Here is a 17,982-nt window from a genome sequence, read left to right as displayed (position 1 = left end):
ACGCTCTCTCTTACCCTGTCCATGGCCCTGCCTCTGTCCTCATGGCATACCCCGAGCCTCTTAGAACACTTACACTCTTTGTCCTGCTCAGCAGGTCACACAGCAAAGGCCATCAGTTTATTATCTGCAGTGATAATTTTGTCTTTTTTTTTTTTTTTTTTTGAGACAGGGTTGCTCTGTGTAGCCCTGGCTGTCCTAGAACTGACTCTGTAGACCTGGATAGCCTTGAACTCACAGAGGTCCGCCTGCCTCTGCCTCCCACTTGCTGGGACTAAAGGCGTGCGCCACCACTACCCAGCATCCATCACTTGAACTGTAAATTTTTGCTCTTCCCTCAGCCAAGAATGAGAGTGGACACTTTGAGGGCAGGCTGGGGACAGCCCACATTTCCTCTCCTCTCTCAGACTCACCACTACACCTAGCTACCATGAAAATGAGGAGATAGTGCAGCTGTGTGCCAGAAACCAAGGGAGAAGGAGTTGGGTGACCTAGTGGTCTATGTCTGGGTGGGCAGGCCAGTGTAGCCTGCAAGAGGACAGGCTGAGGAGGCCATGGTCCCAGGAGGTCGGAAGACAGGTTCAGGAGGATACAGAGGGCAAAGGGAGGCAAAGCTTGCGCTCAGATCTGGGGAGCATGGGTAGGTTGTGAAGGGGTGACTGTTAAGACTCAGTGAGGTGATGCCGTTGTGGGCAGTACCAGGATGCTGGGAATTCTAGAAGGAGAAGCACCAAAGCTAGGCAAGGCTGCCACTGTGGCTCTGATGTCTTGTGGGAGGGCAGTGAACTGCATGGGCGGGAAGAGGTCAGAAGTGGAAGAGGTGGGTGTGGCCCCAGCCAGTTGAGGTGCCCTTGGCCTTGGTGGGTGTGGATAGGATAGGAAGTAGACAGGTAGGAAGCCAGGAAGCAAGAGGAACATTTTGAGACATGATGGTGGCAGGAAAGGTAGAGAAGCCAGAATCTTTTTTTTTTTTTTTTTTTTTTTTTTTCGAGACGGGTTCTCTGTGTAGCTTGCACTTTCTGGAATCACTGGTAGCCAGGTGGCTCGAACTCACAGAGATCACTGCTCTGCTCCGAGTGCTGGATAAAGCTGCCACCCCCCGGCCAGAATTTTTTTTTAAGCTAGAAAAGAAATGAAGTGAACACACACACACACACACACACACACACACACACACACACACACGTACCCCAAAAGTAAACAAAGATAAGAACAAACAAAAAAACTTCCAAAACCAGTGTTTGGCCAACTCACAATGAAATGTACATTCATTAAAAGACTCTCTCTGTGCTGGGCTAAGGGAGCAGAATCATCTTGGTCTACTGTGGATGCCTCATAAATATTTGTACACTGAATTAAATGAGCCGGCTGAAAGCTGGCACAGCAATTTCTCCAACACCAACACCAACCCCCCCCCCTCCCCCGCCCCGAGGCAGGAAGCCTGCATGGCAGTGAGTTTCTGGCATACACCACACATTCTGGTTTGTCATCAGTTACCACCCCCCCCCCCCCCCCCACCCCCCTCGGTGCATGAGGGCCTGCCAAGCTGGAGTGCGGCTTGCGCTGGTCAGAGGCTCTGGCCCTGCTGTATCCAGTGAGCGAGGCCGCCACAGAGAGCGGCCAGCTTCCCCGGGCCCTGTTCGCCCCCAGCACTCTGCTGGCCATTCCACTTCTTCCCTTTTCAGCCCTGTGCCTGGACCCACGAGGCTCTCTTCCTCCGGTGTTCTCCTTTGCCAGGGCTGCAGTTTCTCAAGTCTCTCTGACTGTTCCAGGACCAAACCCATCCTCCCTCCAAGCGACCACTGCATCCATCGCCCCTTAGCCGCGACAGATAGGAGTGTTTTGAAATAGTGCGCAGATGGCCCGGCACAGACAGAAGGGCCTGTGCACTCTGGCCTTGACGCCAGCCTCTGGAGCTCCCCTGAGCACTGGCCTGGACCGCTGGGAAAAGGGATTTGATTAGTGGAATGTGCAGGGAAGACGGGGTTTCTGTCGCCAGCAGCAAATAGCAACTGCAGCGTGACCTCCGAGTGGCAGGTAATGAGGGAGGAGAGCCTGGCGGGGTGACTCACAAGTTCAGGTTGGGAACACCTCCCTTTCCTTTCTTGGATCGTTAGCACGGTGTAAAGCTATCGAGGAGGACTTGGGTTCCCGTTTCTATTCTGTTACCACTGCTGATCACTTGTCTGTGACATGGGCGCTTTGGGAGTCCATAGGAGACTTTGATCAGGGTGTTTCTGTGTGGGGTCCTGGTTCATGTGGTGCTTGTTCATGTCTGAAACAGTGAGCGGCTGCAGTAAGCCTGCCATGACCACCTTGAACTAGTTTCCTTTTTTTCTGTCTTGAGATGAGTCCTTTCCTCATTCCTTAGTGGTTTGTACCTCTCTGTCCTTATCAAGAAGGTGTTTGTCCTTCAAGGCTGATGGGTGGTGGGAAGATCTTTGCATTTGGGGTTACAAAGCATCATTGTGTTGAGAAGCATGGAGACTGAGCTCGGTCATTTTCCTGCTGCAGAATTCAGCAGTGGCCTTGGATACAGAGAGCAATGAACTTAGACCCAGACATCGGGGGACGAGATGAGCTCAAAGTTCTTGGGTGATTGAGACATGCGGATCTTTGATTCCTCATCGGTAGAAGAGGGATGGGCAGTACGCCTACTCATTCACTTTGGAATGGGATGTGTCCAGCACCTGGCAGAGGACTGGGTGTGAGGTCTCTATGGTCTGAAACTCCTGAGACATCAGACATCCAGTGCTGTGAAGAATACCTTCCCCATCATGAGTCTCTTTCATAAGCTTTTCTAATTGGTTTCAAGATGGCTCAGAGGTTAGGAACATAGTAAGTCTTCTTGCAGAGTGTCTTGAGTTCAGTTCCCACCAATGTTAGGCAGCCCACCACTTCCTGTAACTCCAGTTTCAGGAGATCTGAACTCTGTTGGCAGCTGTTCTCACATGTGTATATCCTCAGCTCCCCCTCCCCCCGCCTCCCACAAGCATACCACACAACACACACACACACACACACACACACACACACACACACACACACACACACATGCACATACACATAACCAAAAATAAAATTTAAAAGGTTTTATAATTTGATGTATCTTTATTCACAGAGATGAATGTCTGTTGAGACTTTTTCTTGATTTATATTGTTTTCACACCTGGAAGGTCATGGAGCTCAGAGCAGCCTCTGGTCTCTGTGGCTTTTGCTTTCTTCTCTTTAAATAGCCATCTGTCCCGTGCAGAACTTAAATAACTAGGAAGGAGCTCGAGATATCAGAGATCTTAGGCGTAGGGGTTCAGCTCCCTGCTGGGGTTTCAACACTCTGTCCCTTCATTAAGTTACAAAGAAGAAATTAGCTAAGGCTATATCTGGGCCATGTCAGAAAGATGGTCCATTTTTAGGGCCATCCTACCTGCCTCTCATCCAAAAGTTCTATAGACATGCCATGCATAGTATTGTCTCAGCTGATGGATCTGTAGCACTGGTTCTTCTGAGACAATGACAAGTTTTTTTTTTTTGTTGTTGTTTTTTGTTTTTTGTTTTTTCCCTCAAAACAGAGTTTCTCTGTGTAACAGCTCTGGCTGTCCTGGAACTTGCTTTGTAGACCAGGCTGGCTTCAAACACACAGAGATCCGCCTGCCTCTGCCTCCCAAGTGCTGGGATTAAAGGCGTGCACCGCCACCACTGCCCAGCAAGTGACGAGGTTTGACACATAGGTAGAGGTATCTCCAAGACCGTCAAGCACATTAGGGATACCACTAGGCCCGTCCCAAAGCGATCAGCTGATCTGGGAAAGGGGAACAGTTACTACGCAAGTGATATGGATGGATGGTGCTAAGAAGAGGTCTCAGTTTGCTCCAAGTGGCGTTCTGGGTTCATTGTGGTCTATCATGGGACTCTTCCCGAGAAGAGGACTCATGAGAGCAGACAGACTGGCTCTGACCTGGCGTTTGGCAGACTGTAAGGTGGTTAGAATCATAGGAAGGATTGAGAGGAGATGCTCATGCCTGCTGGTGATAGGGCTTTGAGATGGACTGGTCCAGACGGATGCACTTCACAGTTGGAACTGTCCAGTGTTAGGTTTTAGAGCTGGAGGGGTCCAGAGACTCTTTAGTTAGGGGAACAGTGAGCCAGGAACTCTGGGCCCTTCGAGCTCTAGGCAGCTCTTGAGGCTCTGGCACAGAAACTCAGGTCTGCAGAGTGGCTCATGGGCCTCAGGGTGGACCCTTCCTTCCCCTTGTCCCTTTGTCCTTCATTATAGCAGTTCTATGGAGACCAGGTGTGACCACCTGGGGGCCAGTTTGGAAGCCTCAGTTTTGAAATCTAGGCCCAAAATTATGTATATATTCCCCTTCCATGTTCATGGAATATAGTCACCAAAGGTTTTTTACAGTGAAGATTCTCCAGGAGCTAAACACATAAGTTATTTTAAAAAAAAAAAATCTGAAATACCAGTTATTATAAAACCCAGAAACAAAAATAACCACATGGGTCCAGCACAGTGCATTTGACTTGACTTATTTAAAATACTGCATGCTGGGTGCGATGGGTTATCCCTGCAGTCTCAGCAGTCAGGAAGCCAAGGCAGGAGGATTGCCACAAATTTGAGGTCAGCTTGGGCTAAAACAAGAACGAATTTCCAAATCTTCTTGAGTTTTCTTTTTCTCGATTTCAGACAGGGTCTCACTGTGTAGCCCAGGCTGGCCTTGAACTCACAGAGATCCACCTGTTCCTGTCTTCCAAGTGCTGGGATTCTAGACGTGGACCACCATGCCCAAAGCTCTTGACTTTTCAGCCTTCTGAAGTTTGCAGATTCTCCAAGTCATTGATTCGTCTTGGAACAGCCACACCCTTGATGGAGGGCGTGCCCCCTGGATTTTTATGCTTCTGCCTAGTCTGGCTTCTGACACAGCAGGCTGGGGACACTGACTCATTTGAAGCTTCGCAGTCTTACTGCCAGCCAGCCAGGGATTATGTGGCCGGGTGTGGGTATTCACCCAGCTCCAGAAGGGAGAACAGCCTGGGCTCGCTTTGCCGTAAAAAGCCTTTTCCTGGTGGGGTTGTAGCTCATTTGGTAGAGCGCTTGCTTGGCATGAAGCCCTGGATTCCATCTCTAGCACCTTATAAAATCAGCCCTAGCACTTGGGAGGTGGAGGTGGGCGGATCAGAAATGCAAGGTCATTTTAGGCTACAGGTAAGTTTGAAACCAGCTGGCCGCATGACCCTGCCTTCAAACCAACAGACAACAAAGAGCAACCAGATTTAAAAAACCAGACCCCTCCCTTTCCCCAAAATCATCCACACAGGTGCTATAGTTTATAGCAGAATAGAATTTTCATTTTAAAATTAATGCCTCCAACTCTTGGTGCCCCTTATTAGGTTTCCTCATTTTAATATAGCTTTCTCCCAAATCCAACTTAAGAATCAACCCTACACACACACACACACACACACACACACACACACATACATACACACACACACACTTCTCCTCTTTTCCTTTCAGGTTTTTTGAGACAGTCTCATGTAGCCCAAGTTGGCCTCAGACTTGGTATGTAGCTCAGGCTGGTCTTGAACTCCTGGTCCTCTGCCCGCTGAGTGCTGGAAATGTCACTGAGACTCTCATCGATCCTTCTTTACTATATAAACATCAGCAAAGATAAAAATGAAAGTATTTTTTATTCTTCTGTTTATTTTGTCCTAATGCAGAGAAAATTGTGTTTTCTGCCATCCTAGGACCCCCCCCCTTACCTCTCACCCCCTTCTCCCCCAAACCTGTGCAGAGGGGTCACGTGCACACTGGGCAAGTGTTCTGTCACTGAGCTCCACCCCAGTCCTCATCTTCATAGCGTACAAGGCTGGGAATGTCTGCTTAGTGCTCCTGTTTGTGGTAGATGACTCTTTTGAGGTGACTGATGGGTCGTGTTTTTCTTATGGCTTAGGTTTACCACATGGTAAGATTATCTTATCAGAGAATGTAGCATTTATAATTTCTTTTATGTGCATTGGTGTGTTTTGCCTGCATGTATGTCTGCGTGAGGTTGTTGGGTCCCCTGGAACTGGAGTTACAGATGGTCGTAAGCTGCTATGTGGGTGCTGGGAATCTAACCCAGGTCCTCTGGAAGAACAGTCAGTGCTATTAACCCCTGAGCCACCTCTCCAGCCCCTGAGTATTTTCTTATGGTAGAAGACGTCTGCCAGGTGTGATGGGGGTACACACCTGAATCTGTTCTACAGAGAGAGTTCCAAGACAGCAAGGGCTACACAGAGAAACCCTAGTTTTTGGTTTTTCGAGACAGGGTTTCTCTGTGTATATAGCCTTAGCTCCCCTTGGCTGTCCTGGAACTTGCTCTGTAGACCAGGCTTGCCTCAAACTCACAGCCTCCTGAGTGCTGGGATTAAAGGCGTGCGCCACCACTGCCTGGGAAAAAGATTTCTAGGAGCACACTGCTGATGTTGTGTGTTTGTACATAGGCTCCACTGCCTGGAAAAGACTTCTAGGAGCACACTGCCGATGTTGTGTGTTTGTACATAGGCTCCACTGTCTGGAAAAGACTTCTAGGAGCACACTGCTGGTGTTGTGGGTTTGCACATAGGCTCCCATGTCGTCTTTCTTTTCTTTCCTCTGTCCTTTCCCTCTCTCTTTTTACACAGTGCTGGGCTCTGACCCAGGTTTTTTGTACATGCTAAGCAAGGACTATTTACTCCAGGCTACAAACACGGCCAATTTCTTCCTCTTGCTGAATGTGTAGACAGGAATATTTTGATCACCGAAATCGACAGTGAAAGCAATCATTTTATATGCTAACGTCAGTTCACAACAGGCCCGGGTGACCAGCGCTTTCGCCTGCCCTCTTAATCCTCATGCGGCATTTGGATGGGGATTAGCGTTGTCTCCGCCTTCAGACAGTGGAAGTGGAGAGCAGGGTTTCAGACCCCGCTCTGACGTCTGCCCGCGTTTGCCTGTCTCTCCATCCAGTACTTTGGCAATCCACGGTCCGTCACCTCTCGGTGTGACTTGAAAGCAAACCTCATCCGAAATGGCTGTGGAGGTGAGATGGAGAGCCCAGCCAGCAGCACCCATGTCCTCCGGAGCCTGCCCCTCAGCAGCAAGGGCTCCAGTGCCACGGGCTCCGACGTCATCCAGATGACGCCACAGGAGGTTGCGGTGAACCTCCGGCCAGGTGAGTCTTCCTGGGGTTGTGTCGTGTGCTCTGGGGCTCAGAAAAGCCCAGTGGGTGGCGTGCGCTAATGTGGAACATGGGCTTGATTGAGGTCAGAGCTGGGAGATGGTAATGGGATGAAGGGCTCATACCAGGAGGCAGAGTATAAGGTCGCTGGAGAGGAGGCTAGGTGGAGTATCTTGGCTGTTTTTTTTTTTTTTTTTTTTTTTTTTTTTTTAAAGATTGTAGTAGAGGCCTTGTCTGCATGCATGCATGCATGGGGCATTGTCACTTCTGCAACAAATAGAATGAACAAGCAAGCCCCAACCCCCCAAATGATAAAAACACATAATTGTGATAGGATATGTGTGTGTGTGTATATATATATATATATATATATACACACACAAACACACATACACATACATACACACATACATATATAAATATATACATATGCATACACACACATATATATGTGTGTGTGTGTATGTATGTATATTTAGTCACACATCCTGCTGGCTCTCATGCAGTTTCTAGTATTAGAAAGAAAGTGAGAACAGCATTGGGTGTTATTCAGTGAGTGCAGTGGCAGGCAGGTCTGAGGGGGAAGGCCCAGCTCTGGGAGGCGACACACACAAGCCACAAAGATGTTTTGATAGAGATGAACACTTGGGGAGGGAGCTGAAGAAAACTGGAATTTCTAAAGTTCTAGCATCATTGTGAATATGTTTCTAGAGATAGAAATACTTGAAACCATAATGCCTCTTAAAATTTTGAAGCACAGTTTTAATATTTATAAAGAGAAACAGGCAAAACCCTCGCATGTGGGGAGAGGGGACAGGATGTTGTACTTAGCAAACATCTCAGTTTACCAAGTGAATTCTTGCCTCCAGGAAGCTCTTCCGGTCTGGGGAGAACATTCAGGTGTGTGTGGGGGGATTAGCTCCTCCATTATATAGTTGTAGCCCTGCCCCCTTACCTCAAAATAAGCATTTGCTGAGTGAAAAGGAAGACTCAGACAAGACCAGACAGGGACAAGCCTCAGCATAACTTGAAAGATACCCATGAAGGCCGGTTGCCATCTTAGGGTAGGTCTGAAGTGGAAGAGAGGGGGCTGGGTGTTGAGAGGGAAGGGAGAGGGAAATGGAGAAGGATTTCCTCCCTTGGGCTAGAGAGGTGGCTCAGCATTAAAAGTTTCATTTGCTTGTCATGGTGGTATACATTTTTATCCAAACACTTGGGAGGCAGAGGCAAGGTGATATTTAGGACTTTGAGGCCAGCCTGGCCTACATTTTGAGTTCCAGGCCAGCCAGGGATACATAGTGCAACCCTGTCTCAAAAACAATTCTATCCATTCATCCATCAATCCTTCCATCCATCACCGACCCACCCACCCACCCATCCACCCACCCATCCATCCATCCATCCATCCATCCATCCATCCATCCATCCACCCACTCCACCATCCACCCACCACCCACCCACCCATCCATCCATCCATCCATCCATCCATCCATCCATCCATCCATCCATCCATCCATCCATCCATCCATCCACCCATCCACCCATCCATCCACCCACCCATCCATCCATCCATCCATCCATCCATCCATCCATCCATCCATCCATCTATGTGTGCACAGGTCAGAGAACAGCTTGTGGGCATCTATTCTCTGCTTCTACCATATGAATCCAGGGATCAATCTCAGCTTGTCAGTCTTTCCAGCAAACTCCTTTACCCTCTGAACTATCTCTCTTTGGCCTCTCACTTTTATTATTACTTTTATTTTTTAAATTTATTTTATGTGTATAAATGTTGGCCTTATTTCTGTGCACCACTTCCATGCCTGGTGCCTGTGGAGGCCAGAAGAGGGCATTGGATCCCCTGGAACTGGAGTTACAGATGGCTTTGAGACACTCTGTGGTTGCTGGAATCAAACCCAGGTCCTTTGGAAGAGCAGCCAGTGCCTTTAACCATCGAGCTATCTCTCCAGCCCCCCTTCCATTAAAATTTTTTTAGTTGCATTTTACTTGTGTGTGTGTGTGTTGTGTGTGTGTGTGTGTGTGTGTGTGTGTGTGTGTAGGTCAGAGGACAACTTTTTATGAGTCATTTTTTTTTTCTGCTATCATATGGGACCTGAGATCGGAGTCAGACCGTCAGACTTGGAGGCAGTGTGCTGATTACCTTTGGAGCTAATCATACTTGCAGGCCTCCTGCTTTAATTCTTAAATAATAGTTTAAAACTATTTTTTGAATTGGGCTGTAATATCCATATCACAAGATGTACAGTTTTGAAATGTTCAGGTCACTGGTTCGAAGTCGGCTGTGAAGCTGGGTAACCACCACACTGTCTAGTTCCAGATCGTTTTCACACTGGCCGTTGGAACTAGAAAGCTACCCCTCCTCTTTCAAACCACTCTGTGACGTTGCCTGCAGAACGCTCCTTCTCGGTTACCTAACTCAGAGCCCTTCATTCATCCCCGTTGTAAAATGGGCTTTTTCCTGGTGCTTTTGAACCAGGGTCTCGGTGTAGCTCAAGCCGACCTGGAATGTCTGAACCTTCCCAAGGCAGGAGATGCCATGTCCCCTACTTGGTTCTTTTTATGGCCAAATGATCTTCCATGTGGTCAGGCTGCGCTTTAGTGATGGACAGACTCTTTCCACTGGGTAATTTTGAACATTCATGTACAAGCTTTTGGGGGGCCATGTGTTTTCAATAAATTTGGGTCTATAGCTAAGCGTAGAGTCGCTGGATCGTATGGTGATTCTGTGTTTAGCTTTCTGAAGAACTGCCAGACTTTAAGCAGGGCTTTGTATAAATACAAGGATCATGTTTTCCATTTTATTTCAACACTTGGAAACTGTATGTCAGGATAAGAATGTTTTAAAAAATCCTTAACAAAAGGCTTGAAATTCTTTTTTTTTTTTTTTTTTTTTTTTTTTTTTTTTTTTTTTTTTTTTACTTTAGGCTTCGATAAGAGATGTTTTTGATCTTTAATCAATAAGGCTTGAAATTCTTAGGACATGCGTTTTAAGTAAAACTTACTGAGATAAGCAAAGGCTGGATAGTTTTCAAAGACTGGGACACTCCAAAGGGTCCCTTGAGTTATTTATTCACCTTAGTCTGTTAGTTTCTTTTTTTTTTAAAAAAAATGTATTATTGCTGTTTGTGTTTGTGCATGCGTGATATGTGTGTGTGTGTGTGTGTGTGTTGTGCCACACATGTGCCGTGGTGTATGTGTGGACGCAGAGAACACCTTGTTTTTGAGGGTTGGAAGTCACTCTGTAGACCAGGCTGGCCTGGAACCCGCAGAGACAGATCCGCCTGCCTCTGCCTCCAGAGTGCTGGGATTAAAGGTGTGCGCCACCACACCCAGCCAGAGGATAACTTTTGCTGACAGCCTGAGTTCAGATCCTTGGAACCCACATAAAAAGCTGGATGCAGCAGCGCCTGTAACCTTAGCATTGCCGAGATGGGAGGTGGAAACAGGAAAGCTGGAAACATTGCCTGAAAGTTGACTGGTCAGCGGCCGGGTGTCTATGGGCAAAGCTGCAGAAACAAGAGAGACCTTATCACTAACCAGGGTGGAAGGCAAGAACCAGCTTTGGAAAGTTGTCCTCTGACCGCCTCGTGTTGGGCACACATGGACACACAAAGGGAACACGCACCCCCGCACCCCCCCACCTCACCCACCTCTGTCTTTCTTTCTCTCTCCCTGTCTCTGTCTCTCTGTCTCTGTCTCTCTGTCTCTGTCTCTCTCTCTCTCTCTCACACACACACATTTATTTGACGCTGACCAGTGTCTTTCTTTGTTAAGATCCTGCCATGTCTTGACTTGTAAACAAAGTCAGTCTTGGAGTTCTGGTCTCAGTCTAGCAGTGTTCACCATCTGAAGCATGTTCCCAAGGACAAAAGGGTAGGTTTTCTTATTAAAGGGAAGCCAGAGAAAAGAAAGTGTTAAAACACCTTCCAGGCAGGTGACTAGTTACTACTTGATTACTGTGGGAGAACCTGTACTTAGGAGCTGAGCATTGCCAGGAATCCTGTGCTCAACAAGGCAGCCCTGGGAGCTTTGAAATCAGAAAACCAGGGCAAGAGAGGGGCTGCTGGGTTGGGGGTAAGGGTGGGGACCTCCATTCTCTCAGGTGCAGGAGATCAGCTTCTCTTTGTAGTTCACTTGATTGCATCTCTCTGATCCTACCGCGCGGGTCCTGAGGTGGGGATTATGCGGAATAGCAATAGAGAGAAGATGTTCAAGCCTGCAGGGCTCCCAGGTAGAGAGGGAGACTGTGGGGGGCGGGGGAATAACAGATCCAGGCATGTGGCTTTCAGATGTTGTCACCAGAGGCAGGCACATACCAGCTCTGTTGGTGAAAGTGAGGTCTGTGCCCCCTGCTTAGGCCGTCAGTTAAAGTCCCAGGCAGTGTAAGACAGCAGCAGCTTGCTGGGAAAGCTTGGAAGGGAAGAGTGTTTAGGTCTAAGCAAAGTCACACCCAAAGATGGGAAAAGGGCCCGGACCTTTTCCTGGCAAGATCACCCCACACATGGCTGTGGTGTCGCCAGCCTCGCTGTCAACATGCAAACCAGGGAGACCACCCTTGCTGGGCTGCTGGAGTTCTCCCCGAAGAGTGATACCCACACTGAGAGTGGATCAAGAGTGTCCATTCCACAAGAACTGCTGACGGAGCACATTCCATGATCACCAGGGCCCGTGGAGGAGCGTGTGACATTTAAAAGTCTCACGTGTAATAGGCGGTGCTCAGCGCGATTGGTCCTACACTCCTTCCCACACCCTTTCTTTCCGTGGAACTGGGAGAAACGCTTCCTTTAATATTTGCAGCCTCCCTGTGGGAAGAAGAGTATACGTGCATACACTTTCTCAATGAGCTATTTCTCTTAGAATTTAAAGCCAGAGACATTGGCCACTTCCCAGTACGAAGCAGGGACATCTGTATCTCATACCTCACTTCCTATTTTGCCTTCATATCTGGAAAATTTGGAGTTAAATGTGTGTGCCTAAAGCTATAAACCAGTTAAACTGGGTTTCTGCAAGACCTTTCTGTCTCTTTTTATCCCTATATGAATTGCTTTAATTTAAAATTGCTTTTAATTTTTAACTTTTTGGAGCATTGGAGCCAAAGATTTCCTTGTGTGAGAGCATGGATACTTACGTACATAATTGGTTTTGACCCCCACTATGATTAATGTCTTCTTCACTGAAGCAGGAATAATCCCCAGGTTGAAAGGAACTGGGGCCAGCGAGCCCTTAGTGATCAGGTGTGGATTCAAACCCGGCTCTCCCAGTTCCAAGCCTGGTGCTGCCCTGTCCATGGCTGCCTCTCAGCTTCCCTGAATCTAAGGCACTTCTCTATGTGTTAATTACTGGCAAACTTCAGTAAGGTAGTAATGCATTCTGGATAGAAAATGGCGTAGGAGACTCAGAAGGATGGGCACACCAGACCCCGTGAGGAGGCCATGGATTTGGACAGAAGAGGCTCTGTCCATCTGTGGTCTGCCTGCCTGTGCGGCAGCCAAAGCAGGCTACTCGTGGAGTAGGGGGTCTCCTTCCTTCTCCAAGTTCTTTCCTACTTCCCTCTTCTCCCCCACCATGATAGGCATCCATCCCATGGAAAGACCTGCTGTGGCTGCCAGATGGGAGCCAGAGACGCACTATAGCAGTTTGGAATTCATTCGTGGAGAAATCTTGGATATTCTTCTGCCTGAGTCAGACTGTATGATTGTTTTTAAAAATAGGCTCACACCAACAGGCGACCCAAACTACATCAGTCTTGAGGCAGCTGGAACAGTGCATACTTGCAAAAGACAAGTCAGGAGAAACAGCTGCGACACTCCAACTACATACATCGCACTTTATTTGTGCAAACTTTCGTCATTCTGGAGCCCTGCTGTCCCACGGAAGTGCATCCCAGCTTCAATAGGTGACCTGAGCATCACTGTTTTCACACTCAAATTAACCTAGGTCCAGGTTGCACCCTGGTCTAGCTTACGGAGTATGTCTTATTTCCATTGGGAGGAGGACAGGAAGCATGGAGGATTGAATTCTGTCTTGCAAGGACCAGGGCTGAGCTTATGGAGGACCAGCTGGCCACACAGGATGCAAGAGGTCTCTCTGAGCTGTGGCCCTGGCCAACCAAGTGTGGACCCCTTGAGTAGTGGCGAGGGCACTTTGGCTCTTGCATCTCTTGAGTACACAAAGCACATACCCAAATTTCAGATGCTCAGGAGCAGTTCTGCCCAGGGCCGAATAGGGCGCCTGGCAGCCCTGACAGGCCAGTGAGCTGAAGCAGACAAATGAGCTGAACTTTGAAGTCAGTCCTAGGCCATTTGGGCGTAGAAACGATGACATGATTTAGGGATTTCTATCCCTCAGTGACTTTTCCCAACCTGGGCTTCTCTCCAAACCCTGGGGGTGAGCTAGTAGGTCTCCTCGCTGCCTCCCTTTAATTAATTCCCCCTTTCCACACCTGCTCTCTGCCCCGCTACAGAACCCAAATCCCTTTCTCTCTTCTTGTTAGTGTCTGTGCTCTTTTTGCTCTTTTTTAAAGTGGTCAATACAATATTTGTTCTATGCATAGTATGTGTATATTCTTTGACACTTTCATAGATATATACTTAATAGATTGTGGTAATTTCAACCCCCACCTCCCGCCACTGCCTTCTTTTAGACTCTTCCATTGGAGCCCTTCTTCCTAAGCCTTCCTATTCTTGGGTCTGTGGTGTGTGTGTGTGTGTGTGCGCGCGCGTGCGTGCGTGTGTGCGCGTGTGTTCGTGCACGTGCACACAGATGAAACATAAGTCCTATCACTACATCTGGAGCTAGGCTAGAGCCCAGTGATCTTGATCCTGCCGTCTCTGCCTCTCACAATGCTGACCTCACAAACGGGCTAGGCCACATCTGGCTTTTTATGTAGGTACCGGGGATTTGAACCCAGGTCGTAATGCCTGCAGAGCAAATGTTCTTACTCATGGAGCCATCTTCCCAGCCCCAAGTTACTGTCTTGATTAGCCGCTTTGTCATACCCCCCTCCCCAGCCCCAGCCCCCACTCAGGGGTCACTCCTCTTGTTATTTCCTTTGCTTTCTGTTACATGCCTTTTCTGGAGCGTGTGGTGGGCTACATTCAGCCCAGTTTGCATGGGCATGGTCTGTGTTCACAGTTCCCCAGGGGGGCTTTCTTGCCGAGAGACAGATACCATTACGGTTCCTCAGACACAGTAACACCGGCATTTGGAGAAGACCACCTGGGGCTTCTCTCAACACCTGTTCACTTCACTTCAAGAAAACCTTTCTTTTTGGTGGTGCACCATCGTCCAAGACAAAGAAGACTTTTAATTTTTTTGTGTGGGGGGAGGTCAGACAAGTGTTCTACCACGTAACTACTCCCATGTGGGAAAAAGATCTTGGGAATGAGAATCCGCCTTTTTACCCCAGCAAGTCACACGGCCTCTAACGAGGGTGACTTCTCTGTCATCACAGGTGACCAGACTACCTTCCAGCTTCAGGTGCGCCAGGTGGAGGACTATCCCGTAGACCTCTACTACCTGATGGACCTTTCCCTCTCCATGAAGGATGACTTGGACAACATCCGGAGCCTGGGCACCAAGCTTGCTGAGGAAATGAGGAAGCTCACTAGTAACTTCCGGTTGGGTTTCGGGTCTTTTGTCGACAAGGACATCTCTCCTTTCTCCTACACGGCGCCGAGATACCAGACCAACCCGTGTATCGGGTGAGTGGCAAAAAGAGCTGGTTGGGGGAAACATTAGGCGTTGGATGATTCGTGATGGCCACATTCTGTCCTTGACCAACCTGTGAGAAAGTGAGCTGTCACGGGGTTGTATCAAGACATAAAGATCTTGTGAGACCTATTTATTTAGACATGGTGTTGGAGCTGAGAATGTGACTTCTAGACTCGCAGGCAACAGGAAGTTGACTGTCACACTGAGGGAAGCTTGAGCAAAAGACACCTTAAAGCCCGCCCCCACAGTGACACACTTCCTCCAGCAAGGCCACACCCACTCCAGCAAGGCCACACCTCCTCATAGTGCCACTCCCTTTGGGGACCATTTTCTCTCAAACCACCGCATTCCACTCCCTGCTCCCCCAAAAGACTTGCAGCCATATCATGATGCAAAACAAATGCATTCAGTCCAACTTCAAAAGTCCCCATAGTCTATAGCAGTCTTAAACTTGTTTCAAAGTCCAAAGTCTCTTCTGAGGTGCATGGCAATCCCTTAACTATAATCCCCCTGTAAAAATCAAAATCAGAAAGCAGGTCACACACTTCCAACCTATAATGGCATAACAGGATATGCATTACCATTCCAAAATGCAGGGAAAGGAGCCTAGTGAGGAAATACTGGACAAAAGCAAGACCCAAAACCAGCAGGGCAAACTCCAAACTCTGCAGCTCCCTGTCTGTCAAAACACTCTTCAGATCTCTAACTCCATTCAGCTTTGTTGACTGTAACACACTTCTTTTCCCCGGGGTTGGTTCCACTCCCTGTTAGCAGCTCTCCTCGGCAGGTATCCCATGACTCTGGCATCTTTGACATCTTGGGTTCTCCAAAGCAATCCAGGCTTCACCTTCACACCTTCACGCAATGGCCTCTAGACCTCCATTCAGGGACGCCCCTGACACATGCCTGGCTCAGCGGCTTTATTCCATAACTCCTTTCTTCTATCCTTAATTCTAAAGCCAGAACCATGTGGCCCAACCTACCAAGTTCTGCTGCTTGTTTTGGGCTGGAACATGGTCCCCTCGTTCAATTACATCTTCACCAGCTTTCTGTCTTTCACTGCCTAAGCTTGGCTGTCCTGAAACTTGCTCTGTAGACCAGGTTGGCCTCAAACTCAGAGATCCACTAGCCTCTGCCTTCCCAGTGCTGGGATTAAAGGTGTGCACCACTACATCAAATCTAAACTTTTTTAAAATCCTTTTCACAGGTTGGAAATGTAGCTGGGCGGTATCTTGCCCTGAGGTCATCACCCCCTTTATTTCATTTTTTAATCTGTTTATCTCCTTGAACACAGGATTTAGCTCTATTCTGGTGCCCCTTTTCTCCTCAGATATTTTTCCTTGCTCAGCTTGCTCCTTTTCATTATAAACTTTCATTAGAGTTACCACTAATATCCACATGGCAGAGTCTATACTAGGCTGTTCTGAGATTTCTTCTGCCAACAGTATTAATCTAAAACTCTTCACTTTAGCCTCAGGCAGACTCTTCAGACAAAGGCAAAAAGTAGCCATTTTCTTCACCAAAATATCACAAGAATGGTCTCTAGGCAACATACTAAAACTCTTCCCCTGAAGCCTCTTAAGGTAGTCGCTGCCCCTCCCCCCTTCATCAGATTTCACTCAGCACCACTGTCTCCCATGCTCCTCCTAGTATGGCCCATTTATTAGTGCTTAAAGCATCCCACAGCTTTCCTAACCCAAAGTACTAAAGTCCAAATTCCTCCAAACAAACACACGGTCCGGCTTATCACAGCAGTACCCCAGTCCCTGGTACCAACTTCTGGCTTTGTTAGGTTTTTCATTGCTTTGAAGAGACACCATGACCATGGCAACTTGTATACAGAAAACATTTAATTGGGGTGGCTCACTTAACAGTTTGAGAGGTTTAGTCCATTATCATCAGGGTGAAGAGCATGGTGGCGTGCAGCCAGACTCGGTGCTGGAGCTGAGAATCCTACATCTTATCTCAGAGGCAGCAGGAAGTCAACTGGCTGTCACACTGAGTGAAGCTTGAGAAAAGAGACCTCAAGTCCTGCCCCCACAGTGACGCACTTCCTCCAACAAGGCCACACCTCCTATGGTGCCACTCCCTTTGGGGGCCATTTTCTTTCAAACCACCAGACAGCCTCTATGTGGGTTCTAGGCTCAGGCTTTCACACTTGCTTGGCGAGTGCTTTTCCTGCTGAGCTTAGCTTTTTAGTCTTTTTTGTTTTTCTGTTTTTTAGATGACTGTATATTGTTATGTAGACCTGGTTGTCCTCCAACTCATGATATACCCAGGACAGACCTTGAACTTACAGCCATCTTCCTGCTTCTGCGTGCCAGGGCTGGGGTTATAGGTGTCACTGTCTTGCCTGGCTTCCTGTTTTAAATGAGTTTTTTTCAAATAATTTAAGTGCCTGAATTAGAAAGCATTTTGTAAGTTATTAGCAAGCAGAGTCTCTAACTTTTCACACAAAACAAATCCTGAAGTATACGATGGGCAGACTTGCTCTGGTTTATTTCCTGCTTATCTATATATCTAGTGGAGTCTCCTGGTCAGTGGATGCTTCTTCTCCAAGCAGTGGCTCAGGGATCTAGACCCCTTCCATGCACAGCTTCAAGGTCACCCTGCCTGGAGAATTGTACCTTAAATGGGACTATCTGCTCCCACACTCTGAAGTAGGAGTCCAGACACCAGGTTAGCTGTGTAATCAGGATTAAGAAGCATCAGGACTGGTGAACAGGTTGGGTTGAAGTTGCAGACTGGGCCACATCCTCCAACACCCCGGACATGATGGCGATGGAGTTGCCTTCTCTTTACTAGTGCCTCAAGTGATCTGTGAGAGGTCCAGATTATGCGGAGCAACAACATGCAGTGATGGATAACTTCTGGTTTCTTCTTGCCTTACTTAGCTCCACATTCAACTTCAATGAGGTTGTGGAACATAAGGCCCAAGACTGTCACTAGATAGGGCACAGCTGAGATTTCAGTTCTCGCTAAGCATCAAATACCATTCGTAACTGTTCATAGACATCTTATTTAGATTATCTCGTTACATCCCACACTG

The 17,982-nt window shown here is 47.9% G+C and overlaps 1 protein-coding gene across 1 annotated transcript in view; it reads left to right on the top strand.

Moving 5' to 3' along the window:
• The window catches only part of Itgb5 (integrin subunit beta 5), a 115,774-nt gene that overhangs the window by 20,992 nt on the left and 76,800 nt on the right, over positions 1-17,982 (top strand). The window contains 2 exon segments of the mRNA XM_028886359.2: positions 6,989-7,193; positions 14,674-14,923. Of these exon segments, the coding sequence (XP_028742192.1) occupies positions 6,989-7,193; positions 14,674-14,923 (455 nt within the window).

Source organism: Peromyscus leucopus, chromosome 12, assembly GCF_004664715.2.
Source record: "Peromyscus leucopus breed LL Stock chromosome 12, UCI_PerLeu_2.1, whole genome shotgun sequence".
Taxonomy (NCBI): domain Eukaryota; kingdom Metazoa; phylum Chordata; class Mammalia; order Rodentia; family Cricetidae; genus Peromyscus; species Peromyscus leucopus.
This window is presented reverse-complemented; position numbering and strand designations above follow the sequence as displayed.